Here is a 26,967-nt window from a genome sequence, read left to right on the forward strand (position 1 = left end):
TTAGTCTCAGTAAATAAATAGATTGAAATAAAATGTGACTAACAAGTGCCTTATTGAACAATTTACAGAACAAGATTTAGTGAAAGTAGATTTTAAAATAAATGTTTTAATTAAAAAAATTTTCTACTCATTTAATTCGAAAAATTACATAAATGCGTCAATCAAACCGTCAAGTGTTTTAAGTTTTAATAATTACAGACATCGAAATATATATAACAGCTATTTATTTATATAAATCACTTTCATACATTTTAATTATGTCTGAAAAAAAGTAAAAACAAAAGGAAACATCGAGTGTTGCATTTAGATAATTATTGTAATTTAAAATTTAAATAATTATAATTATAAAAATGTTGTAAAATTATATATTCACATATTTATCGTTAATTATTAGAAGAAATTTAAATTTTGTTCACTCATTAAATTTTATTTATTTGTAAGTTATGGATGATTAATAAAAAATATAGTGTGAAATTTTTATCATATTATTTTACTCGTTAATACGGAGTCTATTTTTCATTTAAATTTATTTTGTCACTGAGTTTCGGAATTTTGGAAGTTGAAAAAAATCACTGCTCCGACAATCGAAAGTTTTTATCAGAGTGATTTTGGAGTAAATGTGAAATTTATTTGAATACTTATCCTCTATAATTACGAAATTTCATGATCCTGAAGTTAGCAGACAATTAGTAATTTTCGATTTTTTTTTTTAACAAATCAATTAAAAAAAAAAAACTAAAAATATGCACATGTAGAAAATTTTAAAAACTACAGGTTCAATTTTTTCAAATATTTTTTTTTTTTTTAATTTATTGCTTAAAAAAAATTCAAAATTTATTAGACGTCGGCTAACTTCAGTATCCCGAAATTTCAAATAAACTCAATTTTCTATGCAAAAATATAAACAAAATTTTTATAAAACAATTAATAATTTTTACTCCTCGAATTCCACTTTGCGGATTCAACCCATGGAGTAAATTTTGCTCTGGGGATTTCTAAAATTAAATCTAATGCGCTCTGCACTTAATCTGCTAATTTTTTTTAGAGTATAAAATTAATATATAGACATTTTTATAAAACGAGGATAAGAGAAATGAGGATTCTATTTATGCGGCTTAAGTGAAGCTCAGTAATTTTATCATCAGTACGATAATAATACATAATTCTTAAATTCACATTTAGCCTCTTATGATAACATTGTATGTCATATATGTTCATGGCGCGTATGATATCATTGATGACGTAATTGCGCGGAATGGGTTAGTAGTCATAACTCTGTCGTGCGCGCCTCCAGTTGATCGTAGGCAGTCGGCGGTATCAGTCAATTAAAGGTCAGTTGGATATTTTTTTAATCAAATTCATTTAAATTAAATTAAATTCAATTAAATATTAAGTCCGTAATTACCCATATCAATTTCTCGTCTCAGAAAAAATCCAAAAAAATTCAAAATTCGACGCTCAGAATTTTAAGTATCAATCGATGACTTCTTTGACCATAATGTAAACAGTGTCAATTATTGAGTGACAGGTGGATACACGTGCTCGATATCGATTTAAATATTTACCTCTACTTAAAAAGGCTTTCAAAAATTATTTTTTAAATTATCTACCCGCTGAATTTTTTAAATTTATGGCCAAAGTTTTTTTTTACTAGAGCGTGGGTAGAGGTAATGAACAAATGTCTCAATTTGGTGATAATTAGTAGACAGATTGTATTAATTAGCATTCAAATAAAATCGGCATTGATATTGATCCAGTGTTTGGTCAGAGATTCAAGGGCGTGGTGGTTGTTTGTGTATTGTCGGACCGTACGAACGTTGAAAATGATAAGCAGTATGATTCAAAGCTTGGCACGCTATATCTATAAATAATTTTTTATTAAGTCACTCCTATTTTTGTTTGTGAGAAACACGAACCGGTAATTTGTATTCGAAGTGGGTCGACCCACGAAAACATAGCCTTGTCCTACTTTCCCGCTCCCATTTCTTGAATATATAGTTAATATAAACAACAGTGAAGTAAATAAAGACAGCAAGTCAGCAAGTACTGATTCGCTGGACAGATTCATCTTCATTGTAAATTTTGCCAGAAGTTTTCAGACAGCAAATGTTTATTTTATTTGTTGCTTTTAGAAAGTGAAAGGAGTTTGCTATCATGTCGCATACAGTAACAGTGAGAACCGCTACGGTGACCACCAGTACCTCGAGTATTATTATCAACACTGGGTATTTGAAAACTTATCGAGGGATTTTGAAGTTCTTGGAACTGGTATGTCATTTTTAATTACAAAAGAGTGCTGATAAATTGATAAAGATTATCAATAAAATTTGTTCACTTTTATTTTAGGTACTGGGTGCAGTATGTGTGGGAATAATGGGACATCATTTTGATCGGGGGTATCCTTACACTGTTCCAAATCAATTTTTCATGCTTATGACGACAACTTTTATGATAGCGACCTTTTTATTATTACTGAGTTGTCTGGTTTCCATTGCCACGGAATCTATTATCTCTAAGACAATTTATGTGAGTTATTTTAATATAAATATAAGAATAATTATATGCAATAAGATGATATTGGTATATAATTTATTTGTAAATGTCATTGGGTGTATTTAAATTTAATATGAATTATACAATTTCAGGAAGTCATTTATCATTCAATTGCATTTGCATTACTACTTGCCGCCTCTTTAAATCTCATGGTGAGAGTGACTGACCGCTATAGTAGAACTTCAGAATATGATTTATTGTTAGGCGCATCGGTAAATTTATTATATATTTATTTATTTTATTGATACACTGTAAAAAATTTAGAGTGAAAATGAATTTTTTTTTAATCTGAATTCACTTCGTCACACAGAATTCTAGAGTTCTCAAAAAATTCACTCCACATATGGAGTAAATGTAAATTTTTTTTTCAACGGAGTAATTTCGACATTCGACGTGATGTAGACTTTATTTAAATTCGAATTCGCTCCGTCATTGACGTTCCGGAGTTCAAAAAAATTTATTCCGTACACAGAAAAAAAAAAAAATTCTTGACTGATTCAATAAAATTTTTTTGGAGACCTAAATTTTCTCAGATAAAGTAGAAATCTCCGACCAAGACGAATTTTTTTTAACCAAGACGAATTCTCTTGGCTCAAAAAAATCTTGACTTGGTTCCCGAAAACGTTTGTCTTCAAAAATATTTTCTTGACTCAAAATAACTTTTTTTTCTGTGTACGGAGTAAATATAGATTTTTTTTTCAACGGAATAATTTTGGCATGATGTGAATTTTATCTCAATTTGAATTCACTTCGTCGCACAGAATTCTAGAGTTTTCAAAAAATTCACTCCACATACAGAGTAAATAGAAACTTTTTTTTCAACGGAGTAATTTCGGCTTGATGTGAATTTTATTTCAATCCACGTCCACTCTGATCTACAGTTTAAATTTTGAAATAAACTCCACTTCAGAGTGAATTCACTTCGAGGGCACGAAATAAAAAAAAAAACATTCACTCCGAAATAAATTCGCGTTTACTCAGCAAATTTTTTACAGTGTAGTTAAAAAAAATTATCATATTTATTTATGTCTATTTATTTTTACAGATTTGTGGACTGGTAAACTGTGCCTTGTATTTCTTCAGCACCGTCCTCGCTCTAAGAATGTACAGAGGCTTGTAAAGTACAAAATAACCCGAGACAAAAAATAATTTTAAAGTACTTAAAAATTAATGGAAATATTTTTTATATAAATATTACACACACCGGTCATTTTATACTGACTTCACAAATAACAAAGTCTGAATATACAAAACAAAGTACGCTTACCAAATTTTTATAGTCTTCTGAAAAGTGGAAAATATTTTTTTTCCAAAGGTTTTATTTATAAACGAATATACAGAGCAGATTATTTTTTAATAATCGATTTTAAATTATTATTTTCGAGATTTTTGAATTGTAATTTTACTTGATGTACAATTGTTAAGATTTTATTAAACTGATTATTTCTAACTATATTACACACCTAGGGCAGTAAAGTAAGAAATGTCTTAGATCACATGTAATTGTTGTCACAAACATGTGATCTGAGACATTTCTTACTTTACTTCCCTTGTTGTGTAATATACTATTTCCCCTCGACGGAGGCGGAAAGCGGCAACTTCGTTTTGCACAGTGGGACAAAAATTGACGATTTTCACCCTGAGGCGAGAAAAAGTAATTACTTGTATGTTACTTTTAAACATATTTTTATTATATAAATATTTTAATGACTTTAAAATCATTAATTAATTTTAAAAAGGAGACGGGCCCATCAGATTAGAGTATCAAAAAAATATTTACTTTTGAAGCCAACCCTGGAACTCGTAAAAAAAAAATACTATCGAACTTTTTTTTCAAATTTACACTAGACTATTAATATTTACTAATTATCGTAAAATTTTTTTTAGACTTTCCCATTTTGTCAAAAAAATAAAATTTAATAACTTTTTAAAAATATGAGCAAATAAAAAATTCCGCACACCCAGGCCCTCTCCATACATATATATAAGTAACGATCGTATTGAAATATTCTAATATTATAATATCTGTATAATTTATTAATTTTTATTAATTAAAGTTAATATTTGAATACATTTTTCTGTTAATAATTATTTAATAAGTGCCAGAATTTAAATAAATGTATTAAATATTTAACAATAAATAAAAAACAATTTGCTGAGAAATTGTACGAAAGATATATTTATCAAAGATAAAATATATATGTTGGCTAAATATAACTGCAACTCGTAATGTCTGTATGCTTTAATAAAAAAATTTAATATTAAAAGTGCAAATATTTTTTCCTCCAATTATTTATTTAACAAAATATTTTAAAAAGATTTTATTATTTGCCGTCGATTAATTGATAAGTATTCAAATGTATGCATGACAAACGTCATGTTAAAAGTGTATCGTGTTTTTTATTATTTTTCAAGAGGTTCAAGCATTCTTTGGTGGCGCGTGCCGAAAATAACTCGACTCCGCGGATGTTGTGTCGAGTCAACGCAGGGGGTAAAACGACACGCGTTCATTGTAAGCTACGCGTGAGGACCCTTCTTCAGTTTCCTCCGAAAACTTGATCATCATAGACCTCGAAGAACTAGATCCCGTTTACTAGACACTTAGTTCTCAGTGCCGCGAAAATTGGCAATTTAAAAATTAGTAACAATAGTAATTAATAGAAAAAGTTATTAAAGTGCGTGAGAGCAAGTTGATAAAAATAAACCAGCCGGTTAACGAACTGGTAAGTGGATGTAAATTAGTCAGTAATTCAGACAGTCATCTCTCATCTCGCGTCAACAAAACAAAGCACGATGGTCAAGACCGGCAGACCGATTATACGGATGGCCCCGACCGAGACCCATTCATCTGGTGGAATTCAGTGTTGCTGGTGCAGATGTTGCACCTGTATACACATTGAGTTCATGAAAACTTTGCCGGGAGCTGTCAAAGTCGCTGAAACAGTAATTTATTTTCATATATTAAACTCAATTCAATAAACTTTAGTCTGCATGCAAATAATATTTTTTTTCTTCAGATAATGAGTGGATTGATCCAGAGTTTGCTGATAAATTACGGACTTCGATACAGCGCAAATATTGGATCGGCATTCGAAAGCGCTTTAACTACATCGTCCGCGTGTTTTTTCACTTCCGCTCTACTGCTCGGCTGCTACGTTATTTCAGAAAAGTCTTATAATCTCATCCGGGCCTCACTTTTTGTACGTATTTAAATTTACCACCGTTGATTTTCTCAGTACCGAGCGGTTTATGGATTTAAAAATAATTTAAAACTATAATTTAAAACAGGAAATGATGTTCAACGCATTTGCTTGTTTTTTCTACTTGAGTTCCGCTTCATACCTCGCATTCTCCACGAAAATGTTTCTGGGGGTTCAATATTATATTACACCGGGATTTGACGTTTATCCGGCGATGACTGCTGCCTACGTAAGTCTATTTTTGTATCATTTTTTTATAATAAATTCTAAGTAAGTTTAGTTATTTTACTTTTCAGATGATGAGTGGAGTCGTCGGTGTAATTCACGGGGCAGACGCGTATTTTTCATTTCGTCATTACAGAGGGAGTAGATAATTGCCAGTAATTTTATTAGGATCCAAGCAGAAAAGTGAATTATCAAATACCAAAATATTTGTTTATATATTTATATTTTTTTTTTATCCAGTGTAAATTTTCCGTATTTTTTATAGCAAATTTTTATATAAATACAAAGACAGAAATATTCAGCTGTTTGTTTATTTAAAAAAAAATTACGATTATAAAAAAATATTCAAGCCTCAACAGACTTGCATTGAACAAAAGTAGTATATTATACACCTAGGGAGAAAAGTAGGACATTCCGACCCGGGAGTTGATTGCCTACCCGAGCCATAAGCGAATTTTTCTCCAGAGCTGTACCTAAAAGTTTAAATTCTTACCCTTGTTCTTTATGTTTATGAGAAAACAAATTATAAAAATTAGCGCATGCGCCATTCTTCTCACAAAAAGAGGCAAAAATTTAAGCTTTCAGGTACAGATCTGAGTAGGCAATTAACTCCCAGGTTGGAATGTCCTACTTTCCTCCCTTGATGTGTGATACACTATTTCAATAACTATTCATGTAACTGGTAAACAGTAACCACAAATCTGGAGGGGGAGTGCACGTGAAAGTTTTTCGTTTCAGAAGTCTTGGGTCAGATGTTTTGAGTTTCGTCGATTTTTCTTAGTTAATAGTCATTATTGTTAAAAATATTAGATGATAAAAGCGTTATTTAATTAGTGTTTATGGAAGATAATGAGTTGTTTCGAAACTCTGGTACCGTACGCGCACATTAGACACAAACATAGCAATTGAATGATTAAATTACGCCGTGAACATACAAACGATTCATTCTCATCTCTGATTAAACGTTTCTGATGGTTTGTCTGCTAGTGTATATAGACATTAAAATTATCTTGCGCCGGAAATTGATTCTAATAAACCACCGCATACTCAATAATAATAGTCTATTTTAGAATCGTTGACTGGGAAATAAATTGTCGCAGGTGAATTAGTGTCTGGTCAAAATTAAATAATAATCCCAACGATTGCTAAGCGAATTTAAAATAAACCAAATTACTCTTTCACCCTTCGGTTTGTTCAGGCGAATATAAAAAAAAATAATTTATCATTCGTAAATACAAAATTTCCATTTATTGCGACTTGACAAAAATTTTTATGCCAACAATTAGACTTGTACCTGCAGTTTACGTTTTTCGAACTAAAGTCTATGATTATCCTCGACAACCAGCGTAAAATTGAATGTTACTTTTGGAGTCGATTTATTCCTCAACAAGGTCTTGGACACTCTGGTAATTTTTTAAAGAATACCAGCAAATGAATTGTAATGATTTATAAATTGTTAAATTAAATAAGCGATCAAACGTCAGAGTATAAAACCCTACTCCGTGCTGCGTTTCTCTCGATTTTCACTACCACTTGCATTCTTATGCTGCCAGTAGCATCGGCTCATGCTGTCATACCGTATGGCCTCAACTTACACTCAATAGAGCTACAAATGAACGTAGTAAAGCATGTGCCCGGCAGTTTACTCCAGGATTTCGAACCGGTTGCTTCACTTGAGCTCCGATACTCGTTTCACTCTCGTTCCGGCCAACACCTACCTGATTAAATTACCCCAACAGGTTTACTTATAATTACTACTTACAAATGTGATTTATCGAAACCTGTCATTCGATTACCGATTTTACATTTACATCAGCAACAAAATGGACCACCTGAATCATACCACCGTTCCAACAATACGTAAGTACTTTTTTTTTTTTAATTAATTATTTATCAATACTCAGATTATTTTCGAACTCAAACTACGTGTGAAATTAATTTTTTTCTACTTACATCACAAATCAAAAGCAATGTCAAGTTCGTAAATGATAACCAGCTCACGATTTCAAAGTAATTACTGTTTGAAAACATATATAAAATTTATCTATTGTAATTTTACAGCGGCCTTGAGTTAAATAATTGTGTTGCCAATCCATGATTTATTATTTACCTCGAGAAATTTTTTCTCTTGCAATTATTTTCCTTGTAACTCAGTTGCGATTGCCGTCAATGGCAACGCGCATTTCTAACGAGTATAATAATTTCCATAAAAGTGATTAGATTATTATGCGCGGATGTTAAATAATAGTAAAAGCAATACATAATCATATATCGCAACATATTTTAAAAAATAACGAATAGCTGATAGTCAAAAACGTCACAATACGCCTCCTTTTCTCACCATCTCACCGATTTCACAGTAATAATAAAAAAAAAAAAGAGAAAAAAAGTATGAAGCATTTAAATTTAAATCAGGCGAGTGATTTAAATAATTAATGATGATTGCTCAGCCGTCCCTTGGCATCATACGAAATGTACTCAGCTCCTGAGATTTCCGGTCCCGCCGGCCCCATGTGTCCCATACGTATTCGTATCATATCAGTATTAGTATAATACGTGCAGCTATTCACTGAGAGCCTCTATGATGTCTACAGCTTTCTTACCAAAAGCATCCAGAGCCTGACGCATTGACGTCACCACATCCTGGGTGATTTCCCGTCTAATATTTCCTTCGACCGCATGCCTACCGCAGCACTTGGCGCTTTTCTTTAAAATGTTTTCATGTTTTTTCGTTGTTATTTTCTCTTGTATCGGCGTCACAATGCCTGGACACTCAATTGTCCTCGTAATGTACCACTATCACGGTATTATTTTACCGCCAGTACAATGCGGGTATCAAATTATAACAAAAGAATTTATACAACAAATTAAATTCTAATCATAATGATAAATGTTGTTATTTTTTATGATAATACAGATGAAAAGTCTAGGATGACGACAACGGCAACACTCACAGCAGAAAAAGAAGACACGATTTTTACTCTTATCCTCGTGGTAATCGGGGTGATAGTCGCGATAATTATTCTGTTTTCTATGGGCGTATTTTTGGATTGCAGGCATCAGTGAGTAGAAAATTAATATTTTTTAATATCACTGTTAAAAGAGCGGTGTTAAAATACCGGTGTAAAAGCGGGGTAAACTGCGTCCGCTCAGAGTATCAGCTTTGGAAAGCTCGTAAAACGCAAAAAATATCTAGACACACACACACACCCAAACTCACGAGCGCACACACTCACACATATGCACACATTCCCAAAGTTAAATATTTTAACACCGGAAAATTTATTTTAACACCGGTAAAGAATATTTACCCTGGTGGCGGCGTTATTTTAACACCGCTTTCGGGGTTAAAATTTCCCTGATTAAACAACTGAATTCGACCGAATTAAAAATTTTAATTCTGTTATATTCTGTCGAATTCTGCAAAACAGAATTCGACTGAATTGAAAATTTTAATTTGAATTAAACAGAATAAAACCGATTTAAAAATTTCAAATCCGTTTTAATTCAGTTCAATTCGGATTCAGAACCAGAAATCGGAGAATTATTTTCGAATTAATCAGAATTAAACCGAATAGAATTATTTAAATTCGTTTTAATTTTGACAAATTCTGTTTTTCCTGCCGAATTATACAGAATTCATTTTTAAGTTAGGTACCGAATTAACAGAATTTATCTGAATTAAATAGAATTAAAAATTTAATTCTGTTTAATTCGATCGAATTCAGTTGTTTAATCAGGGTTAACACCGCCAATTTTAACACCTACACCGCTTGGACTTACCCCGGTGATTTTTTACAGTGCACCGATAAATAAATAAATTTGTTGATTTACTTTTCAGAAAACATAATGCGAATAATAACAAACCGTTGCGCATGAAAGCCCCAACGCTGGCGCGCAAAAAGAAGCGGATGGACGATGAAAAATCTCTGGCCTCGGATATGTATCCCAGCGGATTGACGGATTACGGAGCGGGAGCCTTAGACGTTGTAGTTTAAATAAGAAAAAATATATGTATATATTTAAATGAATATTGTTAATTAATATATGAGGTATTATATTGGATATTTTTTTCCATTGCGGAATATGCTAAGTCGGCATTGTTATCTTAGCAGAGAATTAAAATGTTGACGTCAGAGAAAAAAAAGTGAGCTATTGGAATTTACAGTGAATCGATGAGTAAATTTGTGGATGCAAATAACCCGCGATAAAACAATTAACGGATTTCGGATACATTATCATGACTGTGATATAAATTATAATTTTTTTTTACGTCAGTTTGCTCAACTGTCAGAATAATAATTATTAATTATACAAACAATAACAAAGCTATTGTCTACAGGTTTAAATCGCTTGTAGATCGTAAGCGTTATTTCAAGATAATCTTGTTCTTAAATAATATTTATAGCAACGTGTGCCATATATATATTCACACAGATTATATCTTAATAATTATTTAGCTAACAGAACTAATAAACTTACGGCTACACTCGGTAAATAATTACACAAATAATTATCTTTATTTAACTTTTTTTTTCGTTTGTAAAACAAACATTTATTTGTTGTTTTTGTAGTATAAAAAAATCAGGAAAAATATCAATACCAAAGTTATTAATTTTTATGCCCGCATTTACAATATTCGTACTAATACATTGTACTTTACATTTATAATATGCATAATGTATGCTAATTAATTATATATTTATGATAAAAAATATTTTTTTTATTTTTAATATGGAAGTCCTGCGTTCCAAAGTCATTATTATTTTTAAATCCAATAACGATTGTATAAAAAACTTATATCGAATGTAGGAAGTGTTGATTATTATTATTTTTTTCTTATTTGTAAACGTGACTATAAAAAATATGAACACCGACGACTGGTCGGTGAAAAAAAAATTTCCGTAAATAAACTTGATCGTGGAATGCGATTATAGATTTCGTTGAAGGTCATCAGTGGATTCGGAAATACAAGGTCGTGATGGTGAGCAAATTTACCAGAGGATGTTAGTACTTTTAAGGAAAAGATTAACATCGTCCGAGAACCATCGCCAGGAGTGCCATGCGCACATAAACTCCGCACTCAGCTTGACGGAAGTAAGCAGCCCGCGGATCGGTATCGAACTCTGGGCTTATTTCAAAGTTACGAGGGAGAGGATGCATGACGACCATCTTCCTCTTGGCTCGGGTCATCAGCTGCGGAGTTACGACAAAGTGCCCGCAAACCTGTAATAATATTTATTAAATTTATTAATGTGTTTTAATTTATTGCTGTTTGTTGACACAACAAATCTTGTTTTAGTTACCTGATTATACTCGTCCTGGGAGACAAAGCGTTCGCGCTGGATCCGCGTCATGTAGAGGACGTCGGTATCAGCGAGAACCTCTTCAAGGCTGGCGAATTTCTCCTGAGGAATTCCGCGCTGGGCGACGTAGCTCACAACGTGCTCGGGCATTCCGAGCCCTGGTGGACTCACGTACCTCAGATTAACATTGTAGAGCGTGAGTAATCGGGCGAGGGAATGGACAGTCCTTCCATGCTTCAAATCCCCGACCATGGTGATGGTCAGACCATTGACAGTACCGATTTCTTCACGAATAGTGAATATGTCAAGCAGCGCTTGCGTGGGATGTTCACCTACACCGTCTCCGGCATTTATCATGGGCTTGCGACAATGCTGAGCTGCGCGTGCGACAGCTCGGGGTTCGGGATGTCGTAGGACAACGGCATCCGCATAACCAGCCATTACGGCAACCGAGTCCTCGAGACTTTCTCCTTTTTTTACGGAGGACGTAGAACCGTCCATGTGAATTACGCGACCGCCAAGACGCTGCATCGCAGCAGAAAAACTGCACGAAGTTCGTGTGCTCGCTTCGTAGAATATTGATGCCAGGACTTTGCCGCGTAAAATGTGATCCAGCAATCGCTCTTTCATCACAGCAATGCGTAGAGTTTGGGCGGCATTGAATATGTCATTGAGTTGTTCTTTAGAAAACATATCGGCGGTCAGAATGTGTTGCCCGGCTAGTCCGTGACTGGTTTGTAAATGGACTGGTGGAGGTATCACTTGATTGAAAATAGTTCGCTGATCTTTTGAGGCTGTCGCGAGTAGCGGCGACACACATCGCTGGGTAATTTTAGCGGAATCTCGTGCCTCAACTTCGGGAGCGAAGTGAACGTTTCCTTTTGCTGATTGGAATAAATAAGCGAAATCATTGGTCTCGTCGCCGGGTATTTCTTGGACTCCGTTATGTTTTTCGTAGTTTGGTGACAGGAGACGGTCGAGTGCTGAGTTCGGTCGGCTCGTTACGTCGATCATCGGTGCCTGGAGGTACGTCTGGCTCTTGGCGGCTCTCTGGACTTCTCGTATGTCCTGTCCGAATCCTGGATTAACTAGAATCTGTCCCTCGACGTAGGCGACTTCTCCTCTCAATACAACTCTGTGGACACGTCCCCGTAACTTCATTCCAGCGAATGGCGTCCATTTGGATTTGGTGAACGGCATCGCGGTCGGGACGGTCCATTCTTCGTCGAGATCAACTTCTACATAAGTGTTTGGTTGGTCGGGAATGTTAAATATTTTTTTAGGATTACGGTAAAATTTGTCGATGAGATCCTGCAATTAAAAAAACAAATATTTTTTTAAATTTTTATGAGTAACAATAAAAATATTCAGACGAAAAAATGGACGGTTTAATGAAACTACTTTATATTTTATCGGGTAATCATTGTTAAGTGGAGTGATCGCTTATCTCGGTGACTTATCGCTGAACAACGTTCAACTTTTTTTTACAATAAATGATAAAATACCCCACAAAGTCTTTTCTAATCTTTAGTATGGTTTTTTTTTATTTTTCATTTTATTTTATTTTTTTTCTACTTTATGTAAGTATAGGAATTTACAGCGAACACCACGACCATCGTCGCGTTCAATGTCGAAGATTACCATTGGAGATTACTGATGATCTTTCAACAAAATTCAAGATCACGTTTTATTGATAAAGAATCGCGGGAGGGATTTACAATCTGTTCGTTTATCATTTAAAAATTAAGAAACATTTTTATTTTTTTTTTAAATTACCTCCATTGTGAGTCTTCCCTCATAGACGGCGTTTAGAAGGAGAGGTAAAATAGTCTCAAGACCTGGGTAGCCTGGCGGAGGTTTCTCGCTTTGTTTTTCTTCAACAGTATGCGGAGCTACGATAAAAATTTAATCAAATTATTTTTTAAATCTCATATATAATAAAATAAAATCAATAAATAATTACCATGATCTGTTGCGAAGCAATCGATTATGTCCATGTTGTCCCAAAGAGCTTGTTGGTCCTCAGGATTTCCCAGAACAGGTCTGACCTGTCCTTTGGCATGTCCGATACGCTCCAAGTCACTCGAAGACAGGAATAAATGATGCGGACAAACTTCACAAGTAACAGCGAGGCCCTTTTCTTTTGCCGCGCGAATTATTTGAATCTCCTCTTTCCGAGCGACGTGACAAACGTGAACAGGTCGATTGTGCAGACTAGCAAGAAGCAGGACCGCCGCAGTGGTCTGTCCTTCTGCGTGAACACACAGCGGGTACTTTTTCGGCCAGCTGTCAAAGTGTTTCACCCAAACGCTCAAATCAGTGAGTCGCAAAGTGGTGAATGTTTCATTCAAATACATTTTCAATCCCGCTGCGAGCGGCGCTATTTCAGGACTCAGAGTGTAGTTTTCCGAAGAGGCACCCAAGAATAAAGCGTAGTCACAGCGTGCACCCAGAGTCGCCCGTTCCTTAGCAACAGCGAATGACTGATGGTCAACCACTGCGGGGTTTGTGTTGGGCATCGCAAAAATTATCGTGATGCCGCCTGCCAAAGCTGCTGCTGTGCACGAAGCGAAGTCTTCTTTTTCCGTAGCACCTGGGTCACGTACATGCACATGGACATCAATGAATCCCGGTAATTTAATCATTCTTCTTGATGATAAGCAGTCAGTGTGAGTCTTCATACGGGGCGCTTCGCCTTTCAAGATGCTGATTGCCTAAATAAAATTTATTTATCAGCAAATTAATGACTAATGACTAATGACTAATGACATAATTAATAAATAAATAAAACTCACGTCGACCAAAAGTTTCGCACACTTGACATCAGTTACCAAAGGTACTGAGTAATCGACAGCGAGTCTTCGCGTGCGGTACCCGTGAGTCATGAAATTAGAGACCCGACGTGCGCCTCCATTACGCATCGGCAAATTAATAACCAGATCAAAGTGTTTTTTGGAAAGAAAATCGGCAAGATGACGCAATTCGCTGGGACTTGAGTCTTCATTGACATCAATATTCTCGAAAGTCCATTGCACCGGTTCAACCTGTAATTAAAAACATTACATATACATAGATATTAACCACTGTCTCAGTATGTTTAATAATAAATAACATAAATAGTTGTGAGATTATATTTATTGTATAATAATCTGATAAGTGAGATTAGATTTGGCAAGAATTTGACTCATTACTTTGAGTAAATATTTAAAAATATATAATAAAATACGGCAGGTCGCTTTGTTCCATTATTTATAACCACTGTAAAGTTATTTATATTTTTCACCGCTCAGATGGTTCACTTGCATCATTTTACCGTCAGGTATTGAGTAACATTTTTTTTATTTGATTCAGAATCTCGGTTATCGTGGAAATTAAATGATAACTGAGGTGTCAGTAATCGTACTCACATCGAAAAATAAAACAATTCATAAATTAATAAATATATATATACATATATTTATTTTATTAATATTCTTTTAAATGAGTAATCCTCTGATTTCTGAGAATTTTTAACTCTATTAAATTATTATCAATTATCGATACAAGACGTCCAATTAAAAAGCCCGAGTATGTGTTCGATAACGTGGATAGATATTTATCGCAAGGTAAGCCGGTGAATCTACTGTGTGGTGCTCAGTCTCTAGTCGAGCTGGTGATCGCAGTTCGTTAACACGAGTGTATATCAACATGAAGAACAACTTCCAGTTAATCGGATAATCGTTAACTTACTTCATAAAACCCACAATTATTTTTACTCTGTTGTTTGTTAATTTATTTGTTAGTGTGCCGTAAAAAATATACCAAAATTGCGGCTTCAAAGGCAAAAGAGCTCAAGGGCCCATCCAAATTAGGAATGGGAAACTCAAAATCACGATGCAAAAATATATTTGGAAGCAGCAAAAGCGACGACGACGACCACACGTCAGTCAGCTCCCTCGAGTCGAGAGACCCCCCGTTTTCGACGGACATCAACGGCGGCTGGACGGCGGACCACGAACTGGAGCTCCTTCGTCGGACTATCGAACAAGATCCGGAGATTTTCATCCTCAACAATCTCATGATGTCTATCCAGTTCTTCGAGAATTATGACGAGTGAGTATTTTAATTTAAAATAATATTCAATAGAAATTTTTTTCTGTATAGAATTTATTTGATAGATCAGGTGATAATCAGTGAGATCGATCTTTATATCAGTCACGAATTTTTTTCTTTGTCAGAGAAATAGCGAGCATAAGACAGACACTTGTTTCGTCACTCGAGCAGGAATTCAACGCCTGCTTACCGACACAGAAGCATGTTCTCGTACCGGATGTACTTCAAGAGCGCCTCGCGCGTAAAGTCGATTTCACTTATGTCGGGCCGTCGATGATACCTTCCGTGGAGTCTCTCCAGCCGATTCGTGTCTTTGTTGTTCACGACAACATCGAAGTCTCGGAGCAGAGTTTCGCTTCGCCTTATTGCAGCGTAAATGAAACGGTCACTTACAGCATGCAGTTGAAGCCCAGCAAACATAAAGGTAATTGTAGGAAGTAATAAGCTTGTATAGATAAACATTTCAAACTGATAAGAGCAATAAAAAACGTATTTATTTATTGGCTATTATTATTTGTCTTATTTGTAATCGATGTTTATTGCAGGATATGCGTTGCTGCAGCGACTAGAAGTAAATCCCTCAAGGAGGAAGACCCAGCGGGCGAGTGTAAATGTGATATATAGTGACGGTGATAGTTATTACAATGGTAGTAAAACTAGTCCAGATAACAACAGCTTGTCAGCAGATCGCGATAAGAAATCTAACGGAAGCGGAAGTTCAAATTTAACGGCATCGTCTTCTAATTTAAATTACCAAGATAGCGCGTATGATGAGAGGGATAATTTCAATTTTAATACCGGTAAATTCAAAAAGGAACAAATTAGGAAACAAATCAATGACAGAGTGGACGCGAAGACCAGACAGAGCAGAGATAAATTATTTAATGGAGCTACGAGTTCTGCTGAAAGCAGCAGTTCGGGTTACAAGTCCAGCAACTATGCCATTGACAGCGACAGCGACGGAAGTTACGCGATTTCGACTGTCGGTGATGTTAAAGTTGACTCAGAGACCGAGAGACCGGCATTTAGTCCGGAAATTCCTCGCGAGTGTTTTGAAATTTACGACCCGCGGAATACGCGAGTACAAAAAAATCTTAACAGTAAAGACAGAAAAATAAGAGGAATCATTCATAGTCGCAAGTACGATATTTGGTATTTAAATAGCGGAAAATTTATGGAACATTTTTATGAATTATTTACTAATGGGTTGTCTGACTTGATGGGATTTGATGCGGATGAGGATGAAGATGGACCTTTGGGAGCAGTAATTTATCGGGATAAAATCGAACCACTGGAGTCGCTGATCGGTACCAAAGATGACCAGTTCGCTATTATACCTTGCATCTGGCTGCCCTGGCCGGAAATTGCTGACGAGTGGCTCGACCGACCGCGCACCACGTGGCCCGACTACGACGTCATTGAAAGAGTAAAAGAAATTGGATGCTACATTATTCCTGAGGGCTACGCCGAAGAAAATGGAAACAACAGCTTGAAGAATCTCGAGTGGGAACTGACCTTTCCAGCAGCGGAACGTTACTTAGAAACATGTATGAGTTATTCACAAGTTCGGGTCTACTTTATGGCTCTGGTGCTCAAGAAGACATTCATCCGTCCTGTAGACTCATTTGTTGGGCTCACGGCCAATCACATCAGACATCATATGTTCTGGATGATTGAGGAACTCGATACACCTTCCAAGTGGATGGAAAACCGCATGGGCGAATGCTTGATGACCTTCTTGGGGACCCTCTACCACTCAATCAGCCAAGACGAACCCGTAATGCAGGACTACTTTATAAAAGAAAAAAACATATTTCCGGCAAAAAAATATCTTCTACGAACGCAGAAACAGTTGAAAAGAATTATTGAGAATCCGGTGATGTATTTTATTCACGCGATGCAAAATATTAAACACAGCAGGAGTTTTTTTCCAAAATTAGACTACGCGACGTTGCTGAGAATACTCACTGATGATATTTTGATGCTGATAAATCCGCATCTGAGTGGAAGTCGAACGATCAAGTCTCAGTCAAAGAGTATCGAGTCTTTGGAAAAAATTTATGAACCTACTGGAGGATTTTGGGACAGCGCCAAACATGAGAAAGAAAAACGTCGGGTCAGGAAAATGGTTACCAGTAAAAACCTTGTCGACACAAAGACTTCTTACGATCAAATTTTGGAAATTCCGGTGAGTAAAAAATTTAAATCCACTTGTTAATTAAATTAGTCAATTAATTTCTTGAAAATTAAAATTTTAACAGGTAAAGTGTGCGGAAATGGAACCACAGAGACTGTGCTTGCTGCTGGACTTATTTATCAGACACTTTATTAGAATAGCGGAGTGTTGTCACAAGTATCGATCACTGACACAGAAAACGATGTACATCGAACACTCGGAGAGACTCTGCATGATTTTATCAAAGTACGACAGCTACAAAGACGACGCAAAAGCTTACTTAGACAGACTTCACGCGCTGAAACGTCGCGTCGCCAGCACGAAACCCCAAAGTGATCCACCCGCGACTCCGATTCGCAATTCCGATCGGTCTATTTTCTCGGCCTCGCTCAACGACCGCTTCCAACATCCAGTAGAATCTCAAGCATCAGCGCCATTACCCTCGATCGGTGAGTCTGTAGACTACACACGAGATAATTTTAAAGCTAAAAGTAGTAATGAGGGTCCCCGTGAACTTGATTCCCCTCCGGCCCGCAAGCACGTCACCATGGCAGTAGTTCACGAGGTTGAGTCATCCTCGAGCTCGTCTACTGAAACAATCGAGCTTCAGCAGATGGGGAATTCAAATAAAAATAGTGAGAAAAATAATAAGCCGCGATCTGTTTCGCTGGATGACGACAAGAGCTCGCAAGAAGAAACGACCTACATTTGATTTAAATAAATTTAACTTACGTTTATGTTAAAAGTAATGACAGCTACTACTTACTGTATAAATAACTTTTATAATTATATATATATATATTAAATAAAATATTTAATTTATTTATTAACTTACGTCAACTCCATGCTCAGTGTAAAAGTCTGCTGTTCCCATACTAGCGTATAATTTGTATCCCATTTTATGTAAGCTGCGAATCGATGGCAGTAATTCCATTTTGTGCTAAAAAATAAATTAAATATAAGTAAAATAATAATTTAAAAGTTAATTTTATTTGATTTGATTTGATAATAAATACCTTGAAGCTGCCGATTGACAACAGAATTCCCTTCTCCGGGATATGAAACCCAGTGCTCATCATTCCCTTCAAATATGCTTCGTATCTGTTGTCACCGAAGCAAGCAACTTCACCAGTGGAAGCCATCTCAACACCCAGAGTAACATCTGCTCCGGCGAGACGTGAAAACGAAAATTGCGGCACTTTGATACCGACCTTACCGCAGCCAGCGAGCACATCGACGGGATCGACTGTTTCGCCGACGATTAAACGCGTGGCTGTGGCTACGAAGTCGTGGTCCAGAGTTTTTGAAACAAATGGAAATGATCTGGAGACGCGGACATTGCACTCAATAACTTTGAGCTCATTGTCTTTAGCTATCAGCTGCATGTTGAACGGTCCAGTGACCTCGAGAGACCCGGCGATGGCTCGAGAAATGATTTTAATCTTCGCCAAAGTCTCGGGATTTATATCCTGCGGTGGAGTCACCAGTGTGGCATCTCCTGAGTGGACGCCAGCGTTCTCCACGTGCTCTGACACGGCCATGCACAGAATTACTCCTTCATAAGCAACCGCGTCGACGTCTATTTCTTTAGCTTCGAGAATAAACTTAGAAATAACGACCGGATGTTCTTTGCTGACGTCGCTCGCATTTTTTAAGTACGACTTGAGGTCTTGGTGTGAATGAGCGACGTTCATGGCCGCCCCACTTAGCACGTACGAGGGTCTAACGAGACAAGGATAGCCGACTTCTTCGCAGAACTCGATTGCTGACTGGAGATTCGTCAGTTCCTTCCATCGAGGTTGGGAAATTCCGATTCTGTCGAGCATTCGAGAGAATTTGAAACGATTTTCTGCTCCGTCAACAGACTCTGGTGATGTCCCGAGGATTCGCGCTTGCTGACGATGCAAGTCCATGGCAATATTGTTGGGCAGTTGTCCTCCCATTGACAAGATAATTCCTTCAGGATTCTCGTGGTCGTAAATGTCCATGACAACTTCAAATGATATTTCTTCAAAGTAAAGCCGGTCGGACATATCGTAGTCGGTACTGACTGTCTCTGGATTGTAATTTACCATTATTGTTTTACGGCCCAGCTTCCGGAGCTCCTTGAGACAGCTTACGGCGCACCAGTCAAACTCTACGGAGCTTCCAATACGATAGACACCTGAACCGATGACCATAGTGTAGCCTGCTGGGAAGTCTACGTCGTGAGTGGATCCATTGTACGTCAAGTAGAGATAATTTGTCGTCGCGGGCCACTCAGCAGCAACGGTGTCGATCTGCTTCACAAACGGGCGAATATTACTCTCCTTTCTTTGCTTACGTATCACCAACTCTGAGCTCTTAATAGCGGCAGCTATCTGCTTGTCAGAGAATCCAATTTGTTTAGCTCCCAGCAAGACCGCATGAGAGAGTATGCCCTGGCCCAGACCTTCGAGCAGTTCATAGTACGAGATAATGTTTTTCATTTTCTGTAGGAACCACCGGTCGATTTTTGTCAACTCATACAGTCGATCTATTGAGTATCCAGCTTTTATTGATGCAGCCAATACAAACATTCTCTTGTCAGTTGGTTTCTCCAACTCATCATCATTGAGCGGTTTTATGTAAGGATCAAATCCGGTGACATTTTCATCGACCATACGAAGAGCTTTTTGAAATGCCTCTTCAAACTTGCGACCAATTGCCATCACTTCGCCCACACTCTTCATCGAGCTTCCGATTTTAGTGCTGACTCTCTGGAATTTGCTCAAGTCCCATCGCGGAATTTTGACAACGCAGTAGTCCAAACTGGGCTCAAAGCAAGCGGTGGTTTTGCTGGTGACTGAATTATTTATCTTGGGCAGGGGAATTCCGAGTGATAATTTGGCTGCCACGTAAGCAAGTGGATAACCAGTTGCTTTGCTAGCAAGAGCCGAGCTTCTAGACAACCTGGCGTTTACTTCAATGATGTAGTATTCTTCAGACAAAGGATTGAGCGCATACTGAATATTGCATTCACCAACAATTCCAAAGTGTCTGATAACCTTTATGGCAGCTGTACGCAGCATATTGTACTCTCGGTTAGACAGAGTTTGACTCGGCGCCACGACGATTGATTCTCCCGTATGAATACCCAGAGGATCGACGTTCTCCATGTTGCAAACGGTGATGCAGTTATCGTAGGCATCTCTGACGACCTCGTACTCCACTTCCTTCCAGCCTTTCAGCGACTTGTCAATTATCAGCTGGCTCGAGTGAGCGAGTGCCTGCTGGGCTAGAATTCTCAGTTCTTCTTTATTGTTTGCGAAACCAGAACCGAGACCGCCGAGTGAAAATGCCGCGCGTGCCATCACTGGGTAACCCAACTTCTCAGCAGCCTCCATAGCTTCTTGGATGGAATAGACAGCAGCACTCGGCGCGACTCGTTCCTTGATATCATTTACTTTTTCGCTAAATATTTTACGATCCTCCGTGTCAATAATTGATTGAATTGGCGTACCAAGAATTTTTACACCGTACTTACTAAATACTCCTGATTTTTCGAGTTCGACACCACAGTTCAGTGCCGTCTGACCGCCGAAAGTCAGCAAAACGCCGTCAGGTCTCTCGGATCTTATGACTTGCTCAACATAAAGAGGAATAATCGGCAGGAAATAAACTTTGTCAGCCATTCCCTTGGACGTCTGTACAGTTGCGATGTTTGGATTGATGAGAACTGTTTGGATTGATTCTTCACGAAGTGCCTTGATGGCCTGGGACCCAGAGTAATCGAACTCTCCAGCTTGACCGATACTAAGACCACCAGATCCTAGAATCAATACTTTCTTTGGTCTAGTGTGAGCTTCTTCGCTGTCAGGCCTGTACACCAGTTTCTCTGTCAATTTATCTTTCATGTTATACTCCGCTGTGGTATTTTTCATCTGGAATCTTGTGGCATCTAGGAACACGTCGAACAAGCATTCAAGATCTTGCGGTCCAGCTGTATGTTCAGGATGAAATTGTACTGAAAAATACGGCAGACTTGTATGGACAATTCCCTCATTGCTGTTGTCATTTGCGTTGGTGAAAAGCGGCTCCCAGCCTGCGGGCAGTTGGTTAGCGTCAATAGCGAACCCGTGATTCTGCGAAGTCATGTAGCAACGTCCAGTTGTTAGATGAAGTGCCGGCTGATTGTGACCGCGGTTACCGTAAGTCATTTTGTAACTTTTACAACCAGCAGCAAGTGACAATAACTGATGACCCATACAGATACCAAAAATAGGAATCTTTTTTGTTGCCATCACTCGACGAACGTTGTCGACTGTTACTTGGCACACTGATGGGTCACCGGGTCCGTTGCTTAAAAATAATCCATCATAACTGTCCTTCGTTAGATCATAATCCCATGGAACGACATCCACTCGAGCTCCGCGGTTCAAAAAACAACGAATTTGGTTGTACTTTAGTCCGCAGTCGACAACGCAGATTCTAGGGCTGCCTTGAGGGTTAAAAGTAACAGGTGATTTACGCGATACCTCGGCAACGAGATTCCTGTCATTCGGGTTCGGTATCAATGGAATTTCAGCGATGGTCGCTGGCGGCTGTCCATGAATTATTTTTCCTAAAATACTTCCTTTCTCACGGATAACTTTAGTCAGTGCTCGGGTATCTATTTCGCAGATTCCCGGTATTTTTTGCTCCACCATCCACTGGGACAGGGTTTTGGTCTGACGCCAGTGACTCGGCGTGTCGCATATTTCTCCGACAATGAGACCCGCTGCCCATATTTTGTCTGATTCGAACCAGCTGTAAATAATATTGTGTTACTGTTAACAATCCATTAAAATAAATTGATGACAATAAAATAAATAAACGTACTAAGGTAGTCCATGTTCATCTTTTTCGTCCCCTGGTACTCCGTAATTACCAATTAACGGATACGTCAATACTAATATTTGAGCGTGGTAAGATGGGTCTGTCAATGATTCTGGATATCCAACCATACCAGTTTGGAAAACTTAAAAAAAAAATTCATAGTTAATTTTTTCAATGGAATGAAAATTTTACCACGCTTTTATTAACTCGCTTTCATGTGTGTCTGTTCGGGTGTAATTTTGTAATTGATTTTTAAGTAACTTCCCGATGAGCTAGAGATTTGAAATTTGGAACATACACTGAGAAAAAATTTCTCTTTGAACAATTAAATTGGTTTTGTTGAATTCTATTAAACTAAAAATTATTTGGGACAACTAAATTTTATTACGTCAATATAATCTATTTTATCATTTTTAACAAATGATTTAATAGACTCTATTTGATTGACATTAATATTTCTCTCTCTAAGATAATAAAATCATATGGTAGAGTTAAGAAAATATTTATTTAATGGACAACTAAACTATTTTTTAGTGCCAACAAATCCAAATTTTAGAGCAAAATATCATTATATTAACTCTAATAAATATTAATTAGACACAAAAAAATATATTCATTTAGAATAAATATATATTTGAACCTAATGATTATTGATTTAAAAGTTATGGTGTTAGGCAGCAGCAGCTGGAGTAGTTCGGTGCTCGCCACTAGATCGCGCCGACCATATGTGGTGTCCCTGGTAAGATACTTATTTCGGAGTTTTTATATTCCGAGCTTGAAGCATTTATGGGACGAGTTATCCGTTGAAAATTTTTGATAGCAATATATGGGTATACTGTATTACACTATGACATTAATGTTTAATATTAATATTTTGCCTGAACAATTTCTGTCACAGTACGAAAAAAAGTACTTGTGAAGGAAATAAATTATTTTTCTAAATATGCATTTATTGAACTGTTGAATAAATATTCTGTCATTTCAAAATAATATTTAATTATTATCAATAACTCATTCTCTATAATGATCACTCATACATTTCATTATGACTACTTTATAAACACTACAGGTAATCAATTTGATTTTATGCTTGCTACTAAACGCATAATTATCTTTACTAAATATTTTATAGTTTCTAATCACTCGTTTTGTTAGTGGATTATAAAAAATTTAGTTAAAACAACCAAATATATGATTGGCAATGGGTAATCAAATCATTTTCTTGTCATAACTAAAATTTTGTTGTCAGGAGAAAATTTTTTTCTCAGTGCACGTTTTTCATTTTAAATCTTACAAGTATTTTCATAGTTATTAAAAAATTACAATCATAAATTTTCAGGACTATCTGTAAAAAGTTCGGAATCTGAATGTGGTTTTAAATCTTCATGTGGCTTAGAGAAATTATATTCTACTTTTAGTCCGTTTTAAAAACGTGGTACATTAAAAATTTTTTTTATTGCGATTTATTTTAAATTAAATTTCTGGTCAAAAAAATAATTTATTAATTAAATAAATTGTTATATATATAAATATAAGCTGACCGGCCGGTAGCCACGTGAATTTAATTCCCACATGTTAAATATTTTCATCGGACTTGCGCACCGCCATGCGCACGCCGATGTAATTATCAGCTTATCAGTTTAAGAAAAATAAAATTAACAACAATTTTTAAAATAATTTTTTATGTCCGATATAATAAATTGTGCAATCAATCGTGATAATGATAATTAGAGGGAGAGAAAATGATATCTAACAGTAACGAATTTATTATCGGAAAATGGAGTCCGGAGAATGGAGTAGAGCGAGCACGTGCTCGGCTTTGTAGATTTAATTGTTATACTTACCAACTTCTCCATCCACAGGCACGTGGGCTCCAAAACTTCTGCCGGGAAAAATAGAGCCATTTTCCAGCAAAAGAAAACAGTTGTGTTCGCCTTGAATCGACATAACTTCCGACACTGATGGCATGTTATCACGTTTAATTACTTTTTCTAACTGATTACCACTGTTGACTACCGAGTGGTGTCTGAACTTATGGCGATACTTTAGAGCATGCTTTTCCAGCAGACCCGTATTTCGTGTTTGGAGAATCAACCGGCACCCCCCTCTACTTTTACTTTATTTATTCACATCTCCATTCGCTGCTGCCATCTATTTCCGCCTTAAATTGTTCTCTGTGATTGACTAAATAAAATGTGCGCTAACTTTTTTGAATCAGATTCCAGGTACAAATTTTTTTTTAAATCATTAATAAGGCTTCAATTTTTTTTTGGAGTTTCTTTTTTTAAAATAAATTTATTTAAAAATCCGACTTTGAAACATTAACAGTGTTACGTTCCCGTAATATTTGATCGATTAAATTAAATTAATTATTTTAAATAAATTAATTTTATTCGATGTAACGGAAATCGGTTACGATAAGAGAGTCACCGTGGCTTAAGGAAAGTCTAAACAGATGACGATGCATGAGACCCGGACCACGACGATTCTCTCCCAGGGAATCTGAGATGCAGCGTCAACATTTTGTCAACTCTGTTGGCTTTATTATATTTTTTAATGACTTTTTAAATAATTAAATTAAATTAAAGAATTTCCAAAACGCAACAACAGTAAACTGATAAATTTTTTTTTATTTTCAAACAATAATAAAATTTATTATAATAATAAACACAGTATTGATAAGTCAGCAGGAAAAAGGACATAGATATGTCTTTTTCCGGAAAAACTTATCATAAATTAAAAATAACAGGACGATGATGAATCAGAATAAAAACTGTTTGAATTAGGCGGCAATTCTTCTGTTAGTCCAAATCCCGTCGTCATTTTTAAAAAATTCAATTCGATCTGCGATGAAATTATCTTTTGACAAGTAAAAGTCGAACCAAGTAGGAACCAGCTTGTATCCAGCGCTGGAATAAATAAAAATAATTCAACATTTAATGTATTACAATAATTTATAAAACAATATTTATTGACTCACTAATGATCGGGCATGGATAAAATCTCGGGATCTAATTTAGCCTGACGCAGTAACTCATCATGACGTTTCTTCATCTCGTTCCAATCCACGGCGGCGTCTTGATGACACAAGTGAGCGCGAATTTTACAATAAAGCGGCTCTGCATCATAAACTTTGTTAACTTGGTCCCGCGGTAATAATTCTACTCTGCCTTCAACTCTCGCCTTGAGGAAAATACATTACAGATAAAGATTAAGATAAATAAACAACCGACGTTAAAAAGTTATTACTTGTTGTAAATAAAATAACTGTTACCTGCTTGGAAATTCGCTCATTTTTATCGCTCTCGTAGACCCAGTAAATGCACATCGCGGCCTTGCTGTTGTTGCTCTAGAAAAAAATGTTTTATTTATTACTTGTTTTCAACAGACATATATAGATATATATTTATATCATTACCAGTTCGAGAGATTTTTTTCCGCGGCTGTCGGTGAAAAATTCAAAGCCATCTCTGTTGTATTTTCTCAGCAACACATTTCTAGCTCTCGGAGTGTTTCCTCTGGAGAAATTAAAAATAAAAATAATTATTGCGCGGAAAAATTTATTTTATTTACGTACTCGGCAAGGGTTGCGAGACAAGTCACGTTCGTGGACCCTTTGCTGAATTTATTCGCCTCATTATGCCAGTCCGTGAATAGATCGAATGGATCATCGGATTTTAATTCGATAAATGCTAGATCCGATTTTTGGTCCTAAAAAAATTTGAATATTGAGTACAAAGATAACGAACTTTTGGTTTAAAACTTTAGGTCGACACTTTAATCGATATTCGAAGAGTTTATTGAACTCACGGAAACTGCCATGTATATTAAGTAGTGAGGAGACAAAAGTTTAGTTATGACTTGTAAGTTTGTTAAATATAGGAATCAATGGAAGTGCACTTGCGTATTGGAGCCTAAACAAAGCGAGAACGTTCACTGGATCAGCTCAATCGGTATTATATACTGACCCCCACTGCGGTTATATTTGTGATCGCAGCTCACTTCCAGTACTTAAATTACTTGTTCTTAATTTATAGCGAAATTATTTTGTTACGAAATAGGTGAAATTTGCTCCTTGGTATCAGATAACGTCCCAAAATTATCTTGGCATATTTAGCAGCTATTATTGATAACAGAAACTATTGATAAGAGATATTGAAATTTTATTCGTAATTCTAATAATTTTAAAAATTAAAAATTTTGATTCATTTTTTTTTTATTATTAAAATTTCTGTAACTCGTAAACTATTGAATTTAGCGACTTGACACAGAGGACTTTTTTTGAAGAAAATTAAATTTTCTATAAGATTGTCCTGAACAGTTTTGTCGTATGGTCAGTAGTTAACGTTCTGAAGAGGAAAGAAGATGAATTTATTGAGAAAATGACTTTCGCGGTTGACATAAGTAACGTTCTAGTAAATAATTGAAATAATTTATTATTGAAGATTAGATTTTCATATTTAAAAAATAAAAATAGAAAATTTTTTTGACATTTGCTGGTAATTAAAAGTCAATGAACTTATTTTTATATAAACACTAGATTATTTTAAAAATTTATGTAAATGCGAAGCGGACGACT

The 26,967-nt window shown here is 36.0% G+C and overlaps 6 protein-coding genes across 6 annotated transcripts; 4 read left to right on the top strand and 2 right to left on the bottom strand.

Annotated features, from left to right (window-relative positions):
* The first annotated feature begins 1,175 nt into the window (after positions 1–1,175).
* On the top strand, positions 1,176–4,820 carry LOC130668809 (uncharacterized). Its single transcript, XM_057471283.1, has 5 exons — positions 1,176–1,331; positions 2,133–2,268; positions 2,347–2,526; positions 2,646–2,765; positions 3,599–4,820. The coding sequence occupies exons 2-5, from the start codon at positions 2,155–2,157 to the stop codon at positions 3,671–3,673; spliced, it is 489 nt and encodes a 162-aa protein (XP_057327266.1). The 5' UTR covers positions 1,176–1,331; positions 2,133–2,154; the 3' UTR covers positions 3,674–4,820.
* Positions 4,821–4,975: 155 nt separating this feature from the next.
* On the top strand, positions 4,976–6,289 carry LOC130668808 (protein singles bar). Its single transcript, XM_057471281.1, has 4 exons — positions 4,976–5,496; positions 5,571–5,753; positions 5,842–5,982; positions 6,050–6,289. The coding sequence occupies exons 1-4, from the start codon at positions 5,347–5,349 to the stop codon at positions 6,125–6,127; spliced, it is 552 nt and encodes a 183-aa protein (XP_057327264.1). The 5' UTR covers positions 4,976–5,346; the 3' UTR covers positions 6,128–6,289.
* Positions 6,290–7,527: 1,238 nt separating this feature from the next.
* LOC130668453 (uncharacterized) lies at positions 7,528–10,619 on the top strand. Its single transcript, XM_057470750.1, has 3 exons — positions 7,528–7,838; positions 8,896–9,040; positions 9,820–10,619. Exons 1-3 carry the CDS (start codon positions 7,802–7,804, stop codon positions 9,974–9,976), a joined length of 339 nt encoding a protein of 112 aa, XP_057326733.1. The 5' UTR covers positions 7,528–7,801; the 3' UTR covers positions 9,977–10,619.
* A 189-nt stretch (positions 10,620–10,808) lies between these two features.
* Positions 10,809–24,419, bottom strand: LOC130668450 (CAD protein). Its single transcript, XM_057470748.1, has 9 exons — positions 24,233–24,419; positions 22,392–22,530; positions 18,569–22,319; positions 18,388–18,492; positions 14,080–14,328; positions 13,248–13,998; positions 13,061–13,176; positions 11,285–12,595; positions 10,809–11,204 (listed from the first exon to the last, which is right to left on the bottom strand). The coding sequence occupies exons 1-9, from the start codon at positions 24,354–24,356 to the stop codon at positions 11,007–11,009; spliced, it is 6,744 nt and encodes a 2,247-aa protein (XP_057326731.1). The 5' UTR covers positions 24,357–24,419; the 3' UTR covers positions 10,809–11,006.
* On the top strand, positions 14,761–18,489 carry LOC130668452 (uncharacterized). Its single transcript, XM_057470749.1, has 4 exons — positions 14,761–15,376; positions 15,502–15,800; positions 15,922–17,564; positions 17,638–18,489. Exons 1-4 carry the CDS (start codon positions 15,138–15,140, stop codon positions 18,262–18,264), a joined length of 2,808 nt encoding a protein of 935 aa, XP_057326732.1. The 5' UTR covers positions 14,761–15,137; the 3' UTR covers positions 18,265–18,489.
* A 592-nt stretch (positions 24,420–25,011) lies between the features above and the next one.
* LOC130667855 (pyridoxine/pyridoxamine 5'-phosphate oxidase-like) lies at positions 25,012–26,357 on the bottom strand. Its single transcript, XM_057469726.1, has 6 exons — positions 26,199–26,357; positions 25,966–26,099; positions 25,807–25,906; positions 25,663–25,737; positions 25,369–25,571; positions 25,012–25,297 (listed from the first exon to the last, which is right to left on the bottom strand). Exons 1-6 carry the CDS (start codon positions 26,208–26,210, stop codon positions 25,171–25,173), a joined length of 651 nt encoding a protein of 216 aa, XP_057325709.1. The 5' UTR covers positions 26,211–26,357; the 3' UTR covers positions 25,012–25,170.
* Positions 26,358–26,967: the final 610 nt, after the last annotated feature.

The sequence above is a fragment of the Microplitis mediator genome, chromosome 5 (genome assembly GCF_029852145.1).
Source record: "Microplitis mediator isolate UGA2020A chromosome 5, iyMicMedi2.1, whole genome shotgun sequence".
Classification (NCBI taxonomy): Eukaryota; Metazoa; Arthropoda; class Insecta; order Hymenoptera; family Braconidae; genus Microplitis; species Microplitis mediator.

Bases quoted from the DNA above. Each gene is read 5' to 3' on its own strand.
- LOC130668809 (XM_057471283.1), top strand. From the start codon at position 2,155: ATGTCGCATACAGTAACAGTGAGAACCGCTACGGTGACCACCAGTACC. The intron at 2,269-2,346 runs GTATGTCATTTT...CTTTTATTTTAG, and splicing joins TTTTGAAGTTCTTGGAACTG to GTACTGGGTGCAGTATGTGT. The intron at 2,527-2,645 runs GTGAGTTATTTT...ATACAATTTCAG, and splicing joins TTATCTCTAAGACAATTTAT to GAAGTCATTTATCATTCAAT.
- LOC130668808 (XM_057471281.1), top strand. From the start codon at position 5,347: ATGGTCAAGACCGGCAGACCGATTATACGGATGGCCCCGACCGAGACC. The intron at 5,497-5,570 runs GTAATTTATTTT...TTTTTTCTTCAG, and splicing joins CTGTCAAAGTCGCTGAAACA to ATAATGAGTGGATTGATCCA. The intron at 5,754-5,841 runs GTACGTATTTAA...AATTTAAAACAG, and splicing joins TCATCCGGGCCTCACTTTTT to GAAATGATGTTCAACGCATT.
- LOC130668453 (XM_057470750.1), top strand. From the start codon at position 7,802: ATGGACCACCTGAATCATACCACCGTTCCAACAATAC. The intron at 7,839-8,895 runs GTAAGTACTTTT...ATGATAATACAG, and splicing joins TACCACCGTTCCAACAATAC to ATGAAAAGTCTAGGATGACG. The intron at 9,041-9,819 runs GTGAGTAGAAAA...TTTACTTTTCAG, and splicing joins TTTTTGGATTGCAGGCATCA to AAAACATAATGCGAATAATA.
- LOC130668452 (XM_057470749.1), top strand. From the start codon at position 15,138: ATGGGAAACTCAAAATCACGATGCAAAAATATATTTGGAAGCAGCAAA. The intron at 15,377-15,501 runs GTGAGTATTTTA...TTTCTTTGTCAG, and splicing joins TTCTTCGAGAATTATGACGA to AGAAATAGCGAGCATAAGAC. The intron at 17,565-17,637 runs GTGAGTAAAAAA...AAATTTTAACAG, and splicing joins ATCAAATTTTGGAAATTCCG to GTAAAGTGTGCGGAAATGGA.
- LOC130667855 (XM_057469726.1), bottom strand. The intron at 25,738-25,806 runs GTAATGATATAA...ATTTTTTTCTAG, and splicing joins GAAAAAAATCTCTCGAACTG to AGCAACAACAGCAAGGCCGC. The intron at 25,298-25,368 runs GTGAGTCAATAA...TATTTATTCCAG, and splicing joins TTATCCATGCCCGATCATTA to CGCTGGATACAAGCTGGTTC.
- LOC130668450 (XM_057470748.1), bottom strand. From the start codon at position 24,356: ATGCCATCAGTGTCGGAAGTTATGTCGATTCAAGGCGAACACAACTGT. The intron at 14,329-18,387 runs GTAAGTTAATAA...TTTTAATTACAG, and splicing joins ACACTGAGCATGGAGTTGAC to GTTGAACCGGTGCAATGGAC. The intron at 13,177-13,247 runs GTAATTATTTAT...TTTTTATCGTAG, and splicing joins TTGCTTCGCAACAGATCATG to CTCCGCATACTGTTGAAGAA.